This window comes from Theropithecus gelada, chromosome 1 (assembly GCF_003255815.1).
Source record: "Theropithecus gelada isolate Dixy chromosome 1, Tgel_1.0, whole genome shotgun sequence".
Classification (NCBI taxonomy): Eukaryota; Metazoa; Chordata; class Mammalia; order Primates; family Cercopithecidae; genus Theropithecus; species Theropithecus gelada.
Window position 1 is genome coordinate 130,076,902 of NC_037668.1, and position 16,934 is coordinate 130,093,835.

At 37.2% G+C, this 16,934-nt stretch overlaps 1 protein-coding gene across 3 annotated transcripts in view; it reads right to left on the reverse strand.

Moving 5' to 3' along the window:
- OLFM3 (olfactomedin 3) overlaps positions 1 to 16,934 on the reverse strand; it is a 201,042-nt gene that overhangs the window by 25,111 nt on the left and 158,997 nt on the right. For all 3 annotated transcript variants that reach the window (XM_025392128.1, XM_025392137.1, XM_025392120.1), the window contains 2 exons: positions 8,607 to 8,753; positions 2,542 to 2,697 (listed from right to left, as the gene is read on the reverse strand). In XM_025392128.1, the coding sequence (XP_025247913.1) occupies positions 2,542 to 2,697; positions 8,607 to 8,753 (303 nt within the window). The remainder of the gene's footprint in view (positions 1 to 2,541; positions 2,698 to 8,606; positions 8,754 to 16,934) is intronic.

Genomic DNA, 16,934 nt, shown 5'->3' on the forward strand with positions numbered 1-16,934 from the left:
AAATTACTCAATCTCTTTGATATGGTTTGGCTCTGTGTCCCCACCTATACCTTATCCCAAGTTGTAATGCCCATATGTCAGGAGGGACCAGGTGAAAGGTGATTGTATCATGGGGGCGATTTCCCCCATGCTGTTCTGATACTGAGTGAGTTCTCATGAGAGCTGATGGTTTTAAAGTGTGGTACTTCTGCATTCATGCTCTCTCTCTCTCTCTCTCTCTCTCTCTCTCTCTCTCTCTCTCTCTCTCCCCCTCCTGCTGCCTTGTGAGGAAGGTGCCTGCTTCCCGTTCCACCATGATTATAAGTTTCCTGAGGCCTCCCCAGCCACGCAGAACTGTAAGTCAATTAATCCTCTTTCTTTCACACGTTACCCGGTCTCAGTGCAGATCTTTATAGCAATGTTGAGAATAGACCAATACACTCTTTATGCATCAGCTTCCTTATTTTTAAAATGGAAATGAAAATAGTGCCTGAGTTACAAGATTGTTGTGAGGATTATACAGTTAAGATCCTGAAAGTGCTTAGAACTGTACTTTGAATAAGTATAATATTCTGAAAAATCATTATTGTTATTATCATTACTATTATTTGGATTTTGACATATAACTTCAGCATATACTTGGAATACATGAACTAGAAAATCCAAGTCATTGTCACAGGTGCTGCTGCCTGAAAATTGTTTTCTTATCAGTAGCCTGCTGATTTGCTGCTAGGCAATTTACAGGACTAGGCACATTATTTCTTTGGGGTTTATCTCAGTTTTGTATCCTTTTTGTTTCTTAGTTTCCTGTCTTCTGTCAAAAGTTCCCAAAGATGCACATGCTTCATCATGCATTTCCCAGCCCTGTCAACCCTTACACTCTCGAGCTGTCCTTTGGCTTTGCAGAATTCTCACTGCATTGTCCATCTGTGCCAGATAGTCTGAGCTCCTCTCCTCCTGACTAGTTCCTTCTGGGAATGTTCTTCCCACACCTAAGGTGCCAGCTTGCTATTTTCTACTTTGCGGATGACCCCAGCATTGGGTTCACATTGTTATTTTACCATCTACACTCTAACCCTGAGCACTGAAAATTGACATAGTAAATCTTTTGGTTTTCTCGACTCCCCCTATAATTTAGTAGTGGAGGGGTAGGGTCACCAGTATGAAACTGCTTTCTCATAACTCTTCTCCTGGTCTTTTTAAAGCAAAATTAATTGCTCCTCCCTTTGCCCTCCTGAGTAATGTTTATGCCTTAATTCACCATCAATTCACCTGCCTGTTAGTTGTCTTTCATAGAAGAGAGATTATGTATTATACATCCAGCAGAGGGGCCAGCCGCACCTTGTGTGTGGTATGTATGTGCTCAATAGATACTGGCTAAAATTAATTATTTTGCTCTTCAACCTCATATTCTTCTCTGTTTACCATTTATCCATAAGTTTCCTATTTATCCAGTTCACTCATACTCTCATTTTCAATAATCTTTAAATTTAAGTATATTTTAAATCTTGCTCTAGTTTGTCCTAATTTCTTAACCTGCTGGCTTTGCTTACTTCTCTCTTCAATTTAGATCTTATGACTAATCACTTCAGTTCCCTCTCTTTTCAATACCCTTAACTTTCTTGCCCTCTTTTTCTTCTGTTGTCACCTTCTGGGTAAAAGTTTAAAATGAGTTCAGAGTGTAACTCTCTTCCATACCTCTTTACTCAGTCTCTTGAGTACCACTGAAGAAAATTACAAAACCATGAAACTTTCTGCCACATTCAAATGTGTTATGCAGAGACTCAGTTATATGTCCCTCACTAGCTCCCCACCAGACACCATTATGTGTAGGAAGCAATCTTTTCCTTTCCAAGGACTTGAATTCAGATCCACTCCCTCAACATCAGCCGTGAATCTCACTTCCTAATTCACAAGAAATCTAGAGGCTATTAAGTGGGCAACCACAGTGTTTTATGAACTATGGGCTGTGCCTTGGTAAGGCAAATGGTTTACTTTTAATGGGAGCTCAAATTGCATTAGCAGGCCAAGAGTTTTTTTCTTAAAATTCGTAACTCTTTCATAGATAGTTAACAAAAGTCCACATAGCATGATTTCTTTCTCCATTTTCAGTATTTGTAAATAATTACCAATAAAACACTTAAAATCTAGAAAAATATTTGTATAAATTTATGAAATAACTCTCTCCATATGCTCATATTAATGGCATAGTTGTCTCTTTAAATAATTTATACCATCTACATCTTTCTTCATATTAGCAGGGCATAAAACCATTAGAGAAACATTTATAATTTAATTATTAATTTTCCTTGAGGAAATTTTCCTTGTTTCAGAAACTCCACCAAACTCTATAATGATGAAGCTTTTTTTTTTATAGCAAGGCTTCTATGTCGTCCTACCAGCTAATGGTCAGTTTCAGTGGAGAGATGACTGAAATCCCTATGAGTCTTTTACTTTGCACACATGGGCCAATGCATAGTCATTTCTAGCTGAGTGCCCCACTGCTGTCCATCCCACTCCGTGTCTGATTTGGATTGACAAGATTGCAGAAGTCAAACCTACCTGAAAATGCTTGGTCATAAGTGTCTTTCGATCATCTTCAATCTGCCGAAACTTTGCCTTCAACCCTTTCATTTGGGTTTCCATTTTTAAAACATATTGGAAATCTCTCTGAGTTCTCAAGTTTAAGACTTCAATAGACTGGGACATGTTCTGAACCTGTTAAACAAGAATATTGTCTGTACATTATTATCTGTTTGCAGGTTTGTGCAATAACTAAAAAAAATAGCAAAAATATCGTTAACATAAAAACTAGAAGTGCCAAATTCATAATTGCATTCCCATATGACACATTTTCAGAAGAGCAAGTCTTCAAGATAAACATTTAAACAATTCAGCAAGAGAAAATTATACCTAGATAGGAAATTTAAAAATGGGCATTCTATCATTAGAACTGACTGAATATAAATGAGTTTAATACATTAGAAAAATAAGCTTTAAAAATAGGATTTTCATTTTAAGGCTTTGTAAGCTAATAACACCCCAACCTGTTAAATGTCAAAATAAGTTGTTTCTCTAAATACTAATTCTAACTTCTTAAATATCTAGGATGTTTAGCAGTTGTGGATGGTAGTGAAGAGTTGAAGAGGCCTAGAATGCATTCATTCTAGCTCAATAAGTTCTTAATGGGTCTGAAGTACTCCCAGGGGTGAGACTGAATTGACCAAGACAAGTAGCAGTACTAGAAGACTCCCTAAATTGGACAGCATGGTGTTTGAGGAACCCGGAAAATGGTAACTACAGCAAGTGCTTGGTAGACAGGTCTAATAATGGGGGATTTGTTAAATAGAGAAATGGAATATGAATGACCCATTATAAAGAATAAGATAGATCTCTCTACTGTTAGTATTCAAAGCAACAATTTTGGTATCACCTAGGAGTTTGTCAGAAATGCAAAATCTCAGAAAGGCTCATCCAGAACTACTGAATCAAAATCTACATTTTATCGAGATTCCCAAGTGATTCCTATGTCTATTAAAGTTTGAGAAGTACTGCTCAACATGGAATGATTTCAATGAGAAAAGCAAACATAAAGATCTTTACATACTTTCATCTTTTTTGTTGCTGTTGTTGTTGTTGCTGTTGTTTGTGAGATGAGGTCTCACTCTGTCACCCAGGCTGGAGTGCAGTGGCGTGATCTCAGCTCACAGCAACCTCCACCTCCCGGGTTCAAGCAATTCTCCTGTCTCAGCCTCCTGAGTATATGGGATTACGGGTGCATGCCACCACGCCTGGCTAATTTTTGTATTTTTAGTAGAGTTGGGGTTTTACCATGTTGGTCAGGCTGGTCTCGAACTCCTGACCTCAGGTGATCCACCCATTTTGACCTCCCAATGTGCTGGGATTACAGGTGTGAGTCACTGTGCCCGGCCAATCTGTTTATTCTAAATCAAATACACATACTTGCACACACACACAATCAGTAAAAAGCTATTTTCATTGAAAAAATGTGAATTACAAAGGGATGACTTGTTCAGACACAAATTTTTGTCATCAGATAAAGTGACAATGCTTAATGGATCAACCAGATGTAAAGGTCCCGTAATTGATACATTCCTTAGAACTATAATATTGGCAAAAGGTAATGAATACTGCCTTGGCCTGCCTCAGTTCTTTGGCTTTTTTTCACCCTTTGCTATTCCCTCTGCTGTCTTGATCCATCACCTTGCCCTATTTGAATCCTGTCCTTTTAGGACATAATACAGTCTGGCTTATCTTAAAACTAATTGTGTTATGTGGATGTGGGGTAGGGGCAAGGAAGTGGCTCTTCCTCTGTGAGCTCCATGAGGTTAGAAGCTGTGTCTTACTCATATCTCCTATTTCCAAAACCGTACACAGAACCAGGCACAGAATAAGTGCTCAATAAATATTTATTGAGTGAAATTATCTGGGTTTGTAATAGTAATAATAAGTAATTAGAATTTTAAGGAGAGTCTTCCTCCTCCTCTCTCTGGTTAAGCAACAGCATTATAGGACTATAAGTATTTCTTAATTTACTAAAAGTTTAATATTGAGAAAGCTTTATTTTTATTTTTAAAAATATCTAGTCTCACACAAAATTACTAAGACAACATTGAAAGCATGGTGACGACATTGTGGATAAATGCAATGCTTTCAACATAATTTTCTAACTTCATTTGTGGTTAAACATGAATAAGGAAAATCCATTTGCATTAAAAAAAACTGTCTACTTATTTACATATGCCATTTGTCTAGCATTAGCATAGCTGATATACTGGAAATAATTCTATGTACCTGGGCCAAGTCCTACAATTAGAAAATGATGGGAAAGATAAGGTATTCTGGATAAAGTTAAAATAGACTGTCTTTATTTCTGTCTTTGACTCACCCTATAAAGTTAATTTTCAACTTCGTTTGTGTTACAGGAAAATGCACTGAGATAATTTTTGCTAAGACTTGATTGTGACCTATATTGCAGAATCATGTGTAATTAGAGGAGCTACATTAGGGGTAATGGCTAGAGCTAGAGCTGTCTAATTGGGCAGGATTTGGCTTCAGGTTGTCTTAAGCATCTCCGGCTGGCTGTACCTAAGATTGTTTAGTTTCCCACTTGCTATGGAGGCCCACAGAGCATCAGTTTCCTGATGATACAGGAGACTGGATACCCATGACGACATATATAGGGAAGGAGAACTGTCTGCTATGTTCCCTCTTTTTGTCGGCTTGTCTCTGCGGTTGTTCTGTGATTCAGCTTTCCAGAGGTGTTTCTGTGATTAGGATCTCTCAGCATAGATTGGCAAGTTCATTGTCACCCTTCCCAGATAATTTTTTTGGAATTTCTATTTATTCTGGTTCTTTGTATAAATAAAATATCTGGGGATTTTCTGAACTTAAACACAAATTAACTTAGATTTTCAGTCTCACTCATGATTAGTGCAGCTACCTGAAAAAAAATTCTATTAATTAAATATGTTTGGACAGCCTTGAGTTTAACACTTATAAACAGATGTCTTGACTGTAGGACTTAACAAAACCTTTAGTAGCAAACTTTGTATTAGAAATCTTCAAGAGTGAAGTATCATATACAATGTTTCTTAAATTTATGTTGTTGGTGAGGATGATGGCAGTGTCCTATTCAAAAAATCACACTTTAGGAAATATTGACTTAGCTAATAGAAGATATCTTTAACTTACAGGGAAGCTACATAGTTAACAAACAAATAATTTTTTAGGTGAACAATTTTAGTTTTGGCATACTAAGACCTGAAATACTGTGAAACCAATTATATATATATTTTAATATTCAATAGTATAAATACTTGTTAAAAATGGTAAACAGAGCGTCACTTAAATAAGTGTGGATATACCAATGGCATTTTGTATGATACTGGCATAGCATTGAGAAAATGCAAACAGACCTGTTACAGCCCACAACCTACTGATTGAGTGACACTGGAAAGGTTTCAACCTAAAAACCACCAGTTTTCTTTCATATAAACTTAGAAAGATAGCTACCCCTTCTGCAAGGATTGGATGAAGTCGATACAAAACATAATACAAAAATATACTAATAATGGGAACTATTGTTGTGAATATTGTTTTTATTAACAATATTCCCTTCTATATGACTAAATCAATCTTTTTGGTTAAAAGTGAAGGAGGTTCTTAAAGGTCATGCTCTTGTTTGCCCTTTGGTGCCTTGGATATATGTGAAACTATAGAGAGATGAGCAAGGGACTGGCTCAGTCTGAAATACTGTGATATCCCAGACATCTTTTCTTTGGATCAGTGCAGCAAGCCAGTGCTACTTAACCTCCTTCAGGCCACTGTAAAAGAGCGCACACAACTTACGATTCCTCTGTTGCCCTAAAACTACCGTATGGTAAATGTAACACATCTACCTTGTGGTGACTTCAAATTTGTTAATAAATTTTGTTGTTTTTTTGTCATTTATGTATTAATAACTTTTGAAAAGCATGATGTTCTAGAATTTCTTGAAAACATTCAGACAAATTACCTGTTGGATGACAAATTACCTGTTGGATGGATGGAGTGGTCATATTAATTTCTACGATTATTTTCAACCAACCAGTATAATGCTTTCATACATTTTTGCTTTATTCATCTTTCACTAATTCCCAGTTTTTATCATAGCTCTGAAATACATTTCACTTTGAACCTGTAAAGGGAATTATCCACCTTCTGACATTTATACTTTACTTGAATTTTTTCAACTGATTTTTGAAGAAATGTTTGAGTCTATGTGTAGGTGTATCTAACGGTGTACTGGAAAATAGCAACACAGTAGATAAAGTATGGTGTCTAAGAAAATCTCTCACCTTAGTTTATGTAGAAAAAAAGGTATTTCTGGGTAGAAAAGAAGATTGGTGAAGAATGTTGATTATCTGAAGGGAAATACAATTTAACAGAACAGCAAAATTGGATGTAAAAGATTAGATCTTTTTACTAATGTAAATAATTTCCCTGGTAAACAAACAAAATCAAATATATATTTGAATTTTTATATAAATAAAAAGTCAACATTGGAAAATAAATCCAAGAATAATCACAATTCTTGCTCTGTCATCCAGGCTGGAGTGCAGTGGTGAGTTCTTGACTCATTGCAACCTCCGCCTCCCAGGTTCGAGAGATTCTCCTGCCTCAATCTCCCGAGTAGCTGGTATTACAGGTGCACACCACAACGCCCAGTTAATTTTTGTACTTTTAGTAGAGATGGTGTTTTGCCCTGCTGGCGAGGCTGTGTTGCCAACTCCTGGCCTCAGGTGATCCACCTGCCTCGGCCTCCCAAAGTGTTGGGATTACAGGCGCGAGCCAGCACACCCGGCCTTGTCATGGTTTCTAATAGTTAGATGCATGCTAGCTGGAGTCATTATTCTGAACAAAAATGACATATGCTCTTGTTGGAAGACAGATATTGAGGGAGCCGAAAGGATGGGATCTTACCATAAAAGGAGGCTTAAGAAGAAAGAGCCAATAGGCGATGATAGCTTCAAGCAGAGGGGAAGGAGAAACAGATTACGCTTTGCATAAGCACATGAAAAAAATCTTAAAATCTTAGAGCATCAATATACTTGCAAATAATATACAAAGAGGAAACTTATTTTCACTATATAGCAGTGGAAGAAAGTCACCATGGCAGCTTGAAATTGTGTAAATAAGGAGTGTCTCTATTAAAAATAAAACGATGATTTCATTTTTCTAGCTTCTCTTCATTTTTTGTTAAAAAGTTTCTATTCAATGCCATAAATGTGTGGGTGATCATGAAAATGACATCACACAGAGTGAATTGTTAAGCATGATGTCCTCTAAAACACATACTAATTTATCTTATTATTCCTAATGACATTTAGAATCCAAACACGTCATATTTCCGTAATCTGGCCATCCCAGCTGTCTTACTACATTTAGAGCCCAGCACAGTGAAAGTCTGAGTGAGAATATTTGACAGAACCATTCACTGGTTTTCCTCCCTCCCAACTAGACATAAATAACCTTTCATGAGCTCACATTTATGTGTAAAAATCAAAGACATTCTGCGTTTGATTGTTATGAATCCATATTAAGTAAATTATGGAGAGAATGGTATTAAATGAAATTGAAGAGCTTAATGTTAAAAGGAATGACTTAGAGAATGATGATAAACATTTGGAATTATTCATTATCTGTCCAGATAGCTTGCATATCACATGCAATTATTTTAACTTTCTTGTAAGGTTTTCATGGGATTCAAAAGTTTGAGATCCAAGAGTGTAATGTGATCCTGAGAGTCGAACTGAATTTTTGGCTTCAGAATAAGATGCTTTTTTTTTTTATTTCTTAATGAGATATTAACTAGAGATTAAGATATATGGTAGAGAGCCAGTCTTAAGTTGCCAAGTTTAGAAAAAGTAAAAAGTCATAGAAATAGGACAAGGACAACAGCAGGAAGCTTGAGGTAACCCTTTCAAGGACCCGAAAAAAGCTTATTTGAGAAAGGAGACGAAAATTGAAAGAATCCTCTTCACTATTATCGGCTCTGCCATATTTCCTTTGCAAAGAATGGTCGATTTTACTAAAAACATGCATAGGGGACACAGGACACCTACCTTTTCCAGTAGTTGGCGAAGTTGCCTGCTTTTGGCATCCCGGGAACACAGGTTTTGTTCCGGAGCAACAACTGTGCAAATGCACCGCCCATCAGGATCTTGAGCTGAGCTGTACACCTGCCACCCTTCTTTAGGACTAATCTGAGTCTGAGGAAACCAATGGGAAACATAAAACACAGACTCCCGTTACAGGATAAAGAGAGTGTTGGTTTGTAGTATTTCAAGTAAAACACGTTTTTGATAATTTAAGTTTGTGTTTTTATTCTTTAAAGTTATCAGAGAGATATTAAACAATTTACATAGGCAGCACAGCTTCATTCAGTATACCCTCCTTATCAATGTCCAAAACAAGATCCTTTCTTGTCTTTAGGTGCTATATTAGTAACTGATTTTGATCTCATACTATATCCCAATGCTTTTTCCATATTGTGATACTTTAATGCAACTTTAGAAGCATCTAGTAACTACTTCATCACATATGACTAGTCTTTCTACATAAGATCTTCTTAACAGTAAATGGCAATTACTAATATTAATATATTATTTTCTAATTATACTTCATGTATGACATTCTGAAACAAAGTCCAGTTTCAAGGAGGTTTCCTATATATTTAAGGCTTAATTATTAATAAAGTGGAAAAGAGATCATTGATGACATAGGGTAAAAACAATTAGACCAGCACTATTTTGCAAGAAATGCAGACTTTTAGAGGACTTAGAGTTTTTGGCAGTCTGCCAAATTGATTTTCCCTTCTGTGCACTTACCATTCTACCTTCTTAGAACTCAAGTGTGAAGGGGTGGTATTCCAGTTCTACTGCAGTTTTTCTACGATTTATGCTTCTAGATTTATCTTCTGTACCATCCAACAGAAACCTTTAACCAAATCAGTCTGTGTGTGTTGTGCAAGCATGCCATGTTGATTCACGTCTTTGTATGTCACTTACTTCATTTTTCCTGCTTGGAATGACTCCTTTATAAACCATCAATTTATTCAGCCCTTGTGATTTCTACCTGTTGTGAAGACATTGTCTGTGCTTTTTTTTTTTTTTTTTTTTCAGACAGAGCCTCACTCTGTCGTCCAGGCTGGAGTGCAGGGGTAAGATCATAGCCCACTGCAGCCTCCTGGGCTTAAGCAATCCTCCCACCTCAGCCGATATCTCAGCTCACTGCAACCTCTGCTTCTCATGTTCAAGTGATTCACCTGCCTCAGCCTCTTGAGTAGCTGGGATTACAGGCATGCGTCACCATGTCTGGCTAATTTTTGTATTTTTGGTAGAGGTGGGGTTTCACCATATTGGCCAGCCTGGTCTTGAATTCCTAGGCTCACCTCGGCCTCCCAAGTGCTGGGATTACAGGAGTGAACCGCTACACCCAGCCCAGCTATTAGAAATGTAAATATTTCCTATTTGCCCTATCAAGTAGACTCTGTCAAGCACAAAGATGAGCATTATTATTTTTTATCAAATCATTTTTTAGCAAGAACATCAATAGACTTCCAAATAATGTACACCAAACAAATTTATTTTCATAAATAAATTTCAGTGGAAGAAAGTTACCACATGTAGACTTGAAATTCTGTAAACTAGAAGTGTCTGTATTAATAAACTTGATGGTTTTATTTTTCTAGCTTCTCCTGATTTTCCATTAAAAAGTTCATTTCATTATACAGATAGAAGCTATTTTAGTAGAGATGTATTTTGCCATGTTGGCCAGGCTGGTCTCAGACTCCTGACCTCAGGTGATCCACCTGCCTTGGCCTCCCAAAGTGCTGGGATTACAGGTGTGAACCACCATGCGGGGCCAGGAGCAAATTCTTAAAGTAACTAAAGCATGAGCCAGGTTGACTTCTTTCTCCACAGATTTGCCATAGTGTGTGGAGTCTTCTGTCTATAGAGTTCGCAGCAGAACAGACACAATCTCCTGTATACTTTGTCCCAGGTTCCACCTCATAACATACCATAAACCACCACAAAGGTCTTTTTCTTTTGAAAGCTTCAATGATAACTACTTCTAGGTGCTGATAGGCCTTCCAACAACGATCATGAACAAATATTGGGAAAGTTAAAAATTATAAACTCAAAAAACTCATGATGATACCACAGTCATTGTCCTTGATCTATTACGTAAAGCAAATGGTCCCAGACATATCTTTTGAATGTCTTATTTTCTAACTCCTTTTAAAAAAATTAGTTCATAGAAGCTTCCAATACTACCTTTTAGTTTTGGGGGCCAGACTCATTAACATTCTCCACATCCCTTCCTTCTAGCTCTTATGCCTGAATATCCAGTTAGGATAGAAAGATGTACTTAGAATTACACATTATTCAAATTAAATAAGATCTTAGAGATTACTGGGTTAGTTTTTTAATATTATTTTTTTAAATGCAGACTTCCCACAGAATGGAGATAGAAACAGCCTAGCAGAGTAATTTTAATGATATAATTAAAGGTTCAAGTTGAGTAACAGTATGTGATTGATGTATCTGGACATAAGCCCTGCAGTTTTAGCTGGGCTTCTCCTAACATTGGACACGAGTCTAAAATATGTCAGAAAATTAAGGCTTGTCACTAGGATAAATTAAGCTATTGGACAAAGGATGAGGGGCCACCCAATTATCATATTAAAATATTTTAACAGCAGTCCAAACACTGATTATTAAACCTGGCAGCATTAATACTGATGTGCACTTGCCAAGTGTTTGGCTAACTAGTGTGGAGCTCATCATGACAGAACTCCATGTCAGTTGCTCTCTGGAACAGGGGAAGTGGGAAGGGTGAAGAGGGTTTAATGGTCATTTAGCATTTCCCCTGAAGTGTCAGTTCAATAAAACTAAAGACTCCACACTTGTTTGTACTTCCAATTGTCTTATTGTAAGAATCAGTGAAAAGAGCCATGACCTTCTCTACTACAGAGTTACTTTGAATGATCTAAACTATAAAAAGTCACCTTTTTGACAAGAAAAAGGTAACTCAAAAGAGGAAAAAACCTAGTAGAAAAGATGAGTGCTTGACAGTCCTGTGGGTTTTTTAGAGACCTCTGTGTTGGGGTCAGTGATAAATAGAAGAAGCTTTGTGAGTGTTTCTAGTGTTCTCTTTTAGAGAACCCATGCTGGCATTGAAAAGAGAATCAAAACAAAACCAACTAAGATCTTGGATGGAAGGACATATTTAGATGTTTTTTGGATACCCGTAAGAAAAGACTTGCTCAAATTTTAACTTATAAGAGCAATTATTCAGGTGTCAATAAAACATACAATAGTAATAGCAATCATTAATGGAGTTCTATTCATTACCTAGCAGTTCATATGTGCTATGGCTTTTGAATATTATAAAACTCTCATGGATTAGGTGGTGGTATTCTGCCCATTATACAGATGAGGAAACAGACTTAGAGACACAAAGGAGCTTCTTCAAAGTCACGCAGGGAGTATCAGCGAGTAGGGAGGTTTGTGTTAATCTGCATTTTAAGCAGACCTGGGCTTTGTGCTCAGATAGTCTTATTTCAGAGATTGAAACTTTTTTTTGTTTGAGACAGGGTCTCGCTCTGTTGTCCAAGCTGAAGTGCAGTGAGGTGATCTCAGCTCACTGCAACCACTGTCACCTGAGTTCAAGTGATTCTCCCACCACAGTCACCTGAGTAGTTGAGACTATAGGCACACACCATCATGCCCAGTTAATTTTTGTATCTTTTTGGTGATGGGGTTTTATCATGTTGCTCAGGCTAACCTCGCACTCCTGGGCTCAAGCTATCTACCTACCTCAGCCTCCCAATAGAGACTGAAATTTCACCACCACACTACACCATCAATTATTTTAATCCCCTTTCATACGTAATGATTATAACCTTGGTAGCATTTTCTGAACTGCTGTGAAGCTCAGTGCTTAGACCTGGAGGGTACATATAGTTTATTGGTACCCAAAGCATTAATAATCACAGTGATTACTGATGCAGTTCTCTTTGAACCTTTCGTGTTAATTGGAAGAATTAAATGACGTTTTGAGCAGTTTTTAATATTGTAAAACTCATAAAATATTTAAGAATGCTCTAAATAGGAGAATTTAAATTATAATTTTAACAATTGTATTTCAAATCTGGATTATTTGCTTATAACTTAGTTACAAAGCTGTGCTTTATAAATATAAAGCTACTGTATGACAGTTCTAAAGCTTCAGGGGCTTTGTAATAGGAAAGAAGGATCTTGAGGCTTGACAGGTAAAAGTAAAAAATAATCAAACTACCTTGCATTTCAATAGATTTTTTGCTCATAAAATATCTTCTATTGTTTCAGTCTCCCTTAACCTTAGAAATAGACAGTATTTAAATTTACTTATGAGGAAACTGGAAACTAAGACTCAAAGAATTTAAACATGTTTTTCCAAGTCATCCATTTAGTTAATCTCATATATAGGACTTATACCAGCTTTCCCCAGTTTCTAGCCCAGAGCTTTTTATGCTTATCCTCTTTGGATAAATGTAGATAGATCATCTATGTCCAACTACAGGTCCCACTGTAGTTGATGAGAAGAAGACGTACCCAGGCAGGTAGCGGGCATTATCCAAACAGTATGGAAACAAGTGGCCATTGGTAACCCAGAGGAACAGATAGCAGTAAAGGCTCTGCAATATATAGTCAGATATTCCTGTGGAAGGCACGGCAATCATTTATCAGGGTGTAGATGGAGGGACAGGTAAAGTAAGAGAATTCTGATCCTTTGAACAGAAGAAAATCAAGTGATTGAATATTGCTACATTTTTTGTATTATGCTGATTTTCTGGGTATTTCATAAAAAGGACAAAAAGGGACATAGCTACTGAAAGTGGTGTACAGATGGAGGAAATAAAGCCTAAATAAGTCTGTTTATTAAAGCTTATTTGATTTAGAGTGGAGATACCTGAGTGATGAAAAAATCTCTGATAAATTTTCTGTCTGAAGATAGGCTTGGTCCCAGAGACTGGCATGTGGTTTAGCATGCTAATGACTTCAGTTGTGGAGACAAGAGAAACGTGAGGACAGGAATTAGAGAGATGTCGACAGACCACGCCAAAAGAAGCTGTGTTCTGGAGGATGTGTTAATAAAGATGTCACTGCATAGTAGTTTTCTTGCTATTACTTTTAAGAATACTTAGGACTGAATAAGAAATTCATATTCTTCACTGAAGGAAACCTCCAGGCTTTAAGAAAAAACAACTATAAAAGCAAAATAATAATAATAATAACAAACAAAAATCAAATTTAGATTAGGGTGCAGCGGCTCAGGCCTATAATCCTAACACTTTGGGAGGCTGGGGTGGGTGGATGGCTTGAGCCCAGGAGTTTGAGACCAGCCTGGGCAACATAATGAGACTCCCGATCTCTAGGAAAAATACAAAAATTAGCTGGGCGTGGAAGCCTATAGTCCCAGCTACTCAGTGGGGTGGGGTGGGGGGTCGCTGAAGTGGGAGGATGGCTTTAGCCTGAGAAGTCGAGGCTACAGTGAGCCAAGATAGTGCCATGGCACTACAGCCTAGGTGACAGAGTGAGACCGTCTTTAAAAATAAAAAAAATAATAATAATAAATTTAGGTTGGTCACCTCTGCTCATGCCCTTTGGAAATCACGACGACTTACAGTTAGGAAGTTCCTTAGAAGTCATATTTTGTCCCATGTCTTTCCACACAATGGAACATCTCCAAATTCTCCTTGTGTTTCCATTCGACCTCTGAGTGAAAGGGATTTCACTGCTTTATAGGCAGCCCCCTCCACTGAAGAAAAGCAGAGGGGCATGAGCCGAACTTCTCTCTCTGCAGTTTTCCTTCCTTGGCCCTACTTTTGCTTCAGAGTAAATCTACTAGAATAAATAAATCTACAGAATAAATAAAACTAGAATAAACCTACTCTCTTATTCACATGATGATTCTTCTATAAGAAAGCAATGATCATATTCTCTGTCACCATCAAGATTTGCCATTCTGTTCTCTCACCTGGCTCCCCTCCTTAATTCATTCAGTTGCCCTATCACAAAATGAGCATTACCTAAGAGTTTAGGGAAGAAAAACAGAATTTTGGGGGAAAAAACAGTCATAGATGAATCAGTTAAATCAAATATCTTCATCCAGGACTAAAACACATTGGTTAATTGAGGTTAAGAAAATTAGAAGATATTGACGAAAGTTCATTTCAGGGTATTCTACTCATTTTACAGAACTCTAAATTGACTAACTCATCTAAGTAGTTATTCATGAGGAGAAGCCAGCTAGACCTTTGAAAATGTACCAAAACAAATGACATGCCCACAGGTTCCTTCGAGGCCTCTTCCCACCACAGCAGTTGGGCTGACTATTTGAGAACAGCGGGTGTCTGCTGAATGTCCTCAACTTTTTTAATTGCTCTTTCCCGGGGTCTTCCTGGTGTGAAGCCCACAGCGTGAGGGATTTCTCAGAAGCTCAGCCTCAAGGGGAACTTACTCTGCATTCAAGAGACGCGCCAGAGGGAGCCTGAGCCTTCTGAGAGCTGAGGCTTCCTCTGCTCAGAAACCAATGTCTCCAAAGGCTGATGGGCCCAGTGGATAGATTGGAAGGGGAATAAAACAGAAAGAAAACAGGGCCAACAAAAAGGACAAAGGAATGTTTCAAGATTCTGAGTAAAACAAGAGGGAGCTTATTCCCCTAATAAGGAGTTGTATTTAACTATTTACTAATAAAAACATCCTGGAAATTTAAAAACCCCTTTCAACTTTTGAGATAATCAAAAGTGCCCTGTTTCAGAGGCACCTGCCATAAATAGATTTAATTGCCATTTAATGATTTAAATCCTATTTTTCCTGATTTTCTTTTTCCAGGTCATTTGAAACTATCATTTTAAAAAACGACTATGATCATATTTGTATAAATCTCCTTTTCTTAAACCATTGTATTTATGTTAATCTGTTTTTTTAACCTCTGCATATTCCATGAACATTCAGATTTCAAGACCTCTGTGTGTGTGTGCGTGTGCATGTGGTATATTGCAGGCTCATCCCATTCATACTGTTTAAAGTGAGAACATGGAATGAGAAAATTGATGAGAGGAGCTGGTTTACTACTTTACAGCAATACCTAGTGAGCCAGGGAGCTGTCAACCCTTCCATCTAAGGGAAGAGTTTTGCTGGCCCTCCATGTGGAAGCAGCAGTAAGGGTCCCTTGGAATTATTTGAGAGGCAGCAGGAAGAATCCCCTAAGCGAAAGAACCACTTTCACTGCTTTGCCACATGCCTAAAATGCCAACAAAGGAGGATATTTTTTTCTTCCTTATAAATGTAAAAACTTTGGGAATGGTTATGACATAATTGAGAGTATAGCTTTTCTCCAACTCTGTGAGGCAAGGGAGATGAGAAAATATACTTTAAAGGATGAAGGTGTTGGTGTGTAGGAGGGAAAGAAGAAGAATCCAGGGACATGGAAACAATCTGAGAAGGGTAGTGAGAACCTAGTGGGGCACCCAGGACCAAGAGGGCCAATGACTGGCAAAGGCAATGGTGAAATGACTTTGTTGAGTAGGGAGGTAGTCATGTAACTTGGCCCTACACTTGGCTCTGGCATTAACCAAATGGGGGAAATCTGATTGGTGGCTTACATATTTCTAGTTAGTCTCCCCATTTGTAGAATAAGGAGACTGAATTAGATCAGTCGTATTTCCAGCTAAACTCTTGAGAGTCCTAAGATTTCTAAGGAGATATCTTGACTGAGGCAAGGATTTGATTGTGTGAGGGGATAACACATGGTGGAGGTCCAGTAAATGCCTCTCCCAATCATTTATTATCCCACCCACGACCTCTTTTATATTTTGAAATTTCATTTTGTTTTATTGAAAAATATTTATTTAGCACATGTAAGATTTAATTTACACACAAAAAAAATCTGCTGCTAAAAATAATATGAACATAACTGGCTTGATGGTTTCTAAGATCCTTTCCACCTTTCTATCATTAACATTTTATGTTCTTAGTCTAAGAGATACTGATGCATTCATTCTTCACCATGGGAATCTTAAAGTATGAGCACTCATTTGGATAATTAGGGAAATGTCACAGGCATTGCTCTTCTGTAAAGCATACTAAAAATAAAAAAAAAGAAAATCCAAAAAAAGGTTTTCTCCATTCCAGTGAATATCATTTACTGATTTATTATCAGTAGCCATAGTGCAAACTTTTCTACATTTTCTGTTTTTGTTCTTTTATTTTATTTTATTTGCAAAGATGAGGGATCAAAAGTAAGAATTGTCTGTCAAAACATACACATACATACAACAATGCTTTATATTTTTCAACTAACAATTTTTCAATCAGTAAGTAAAGATATTTTATTCACTT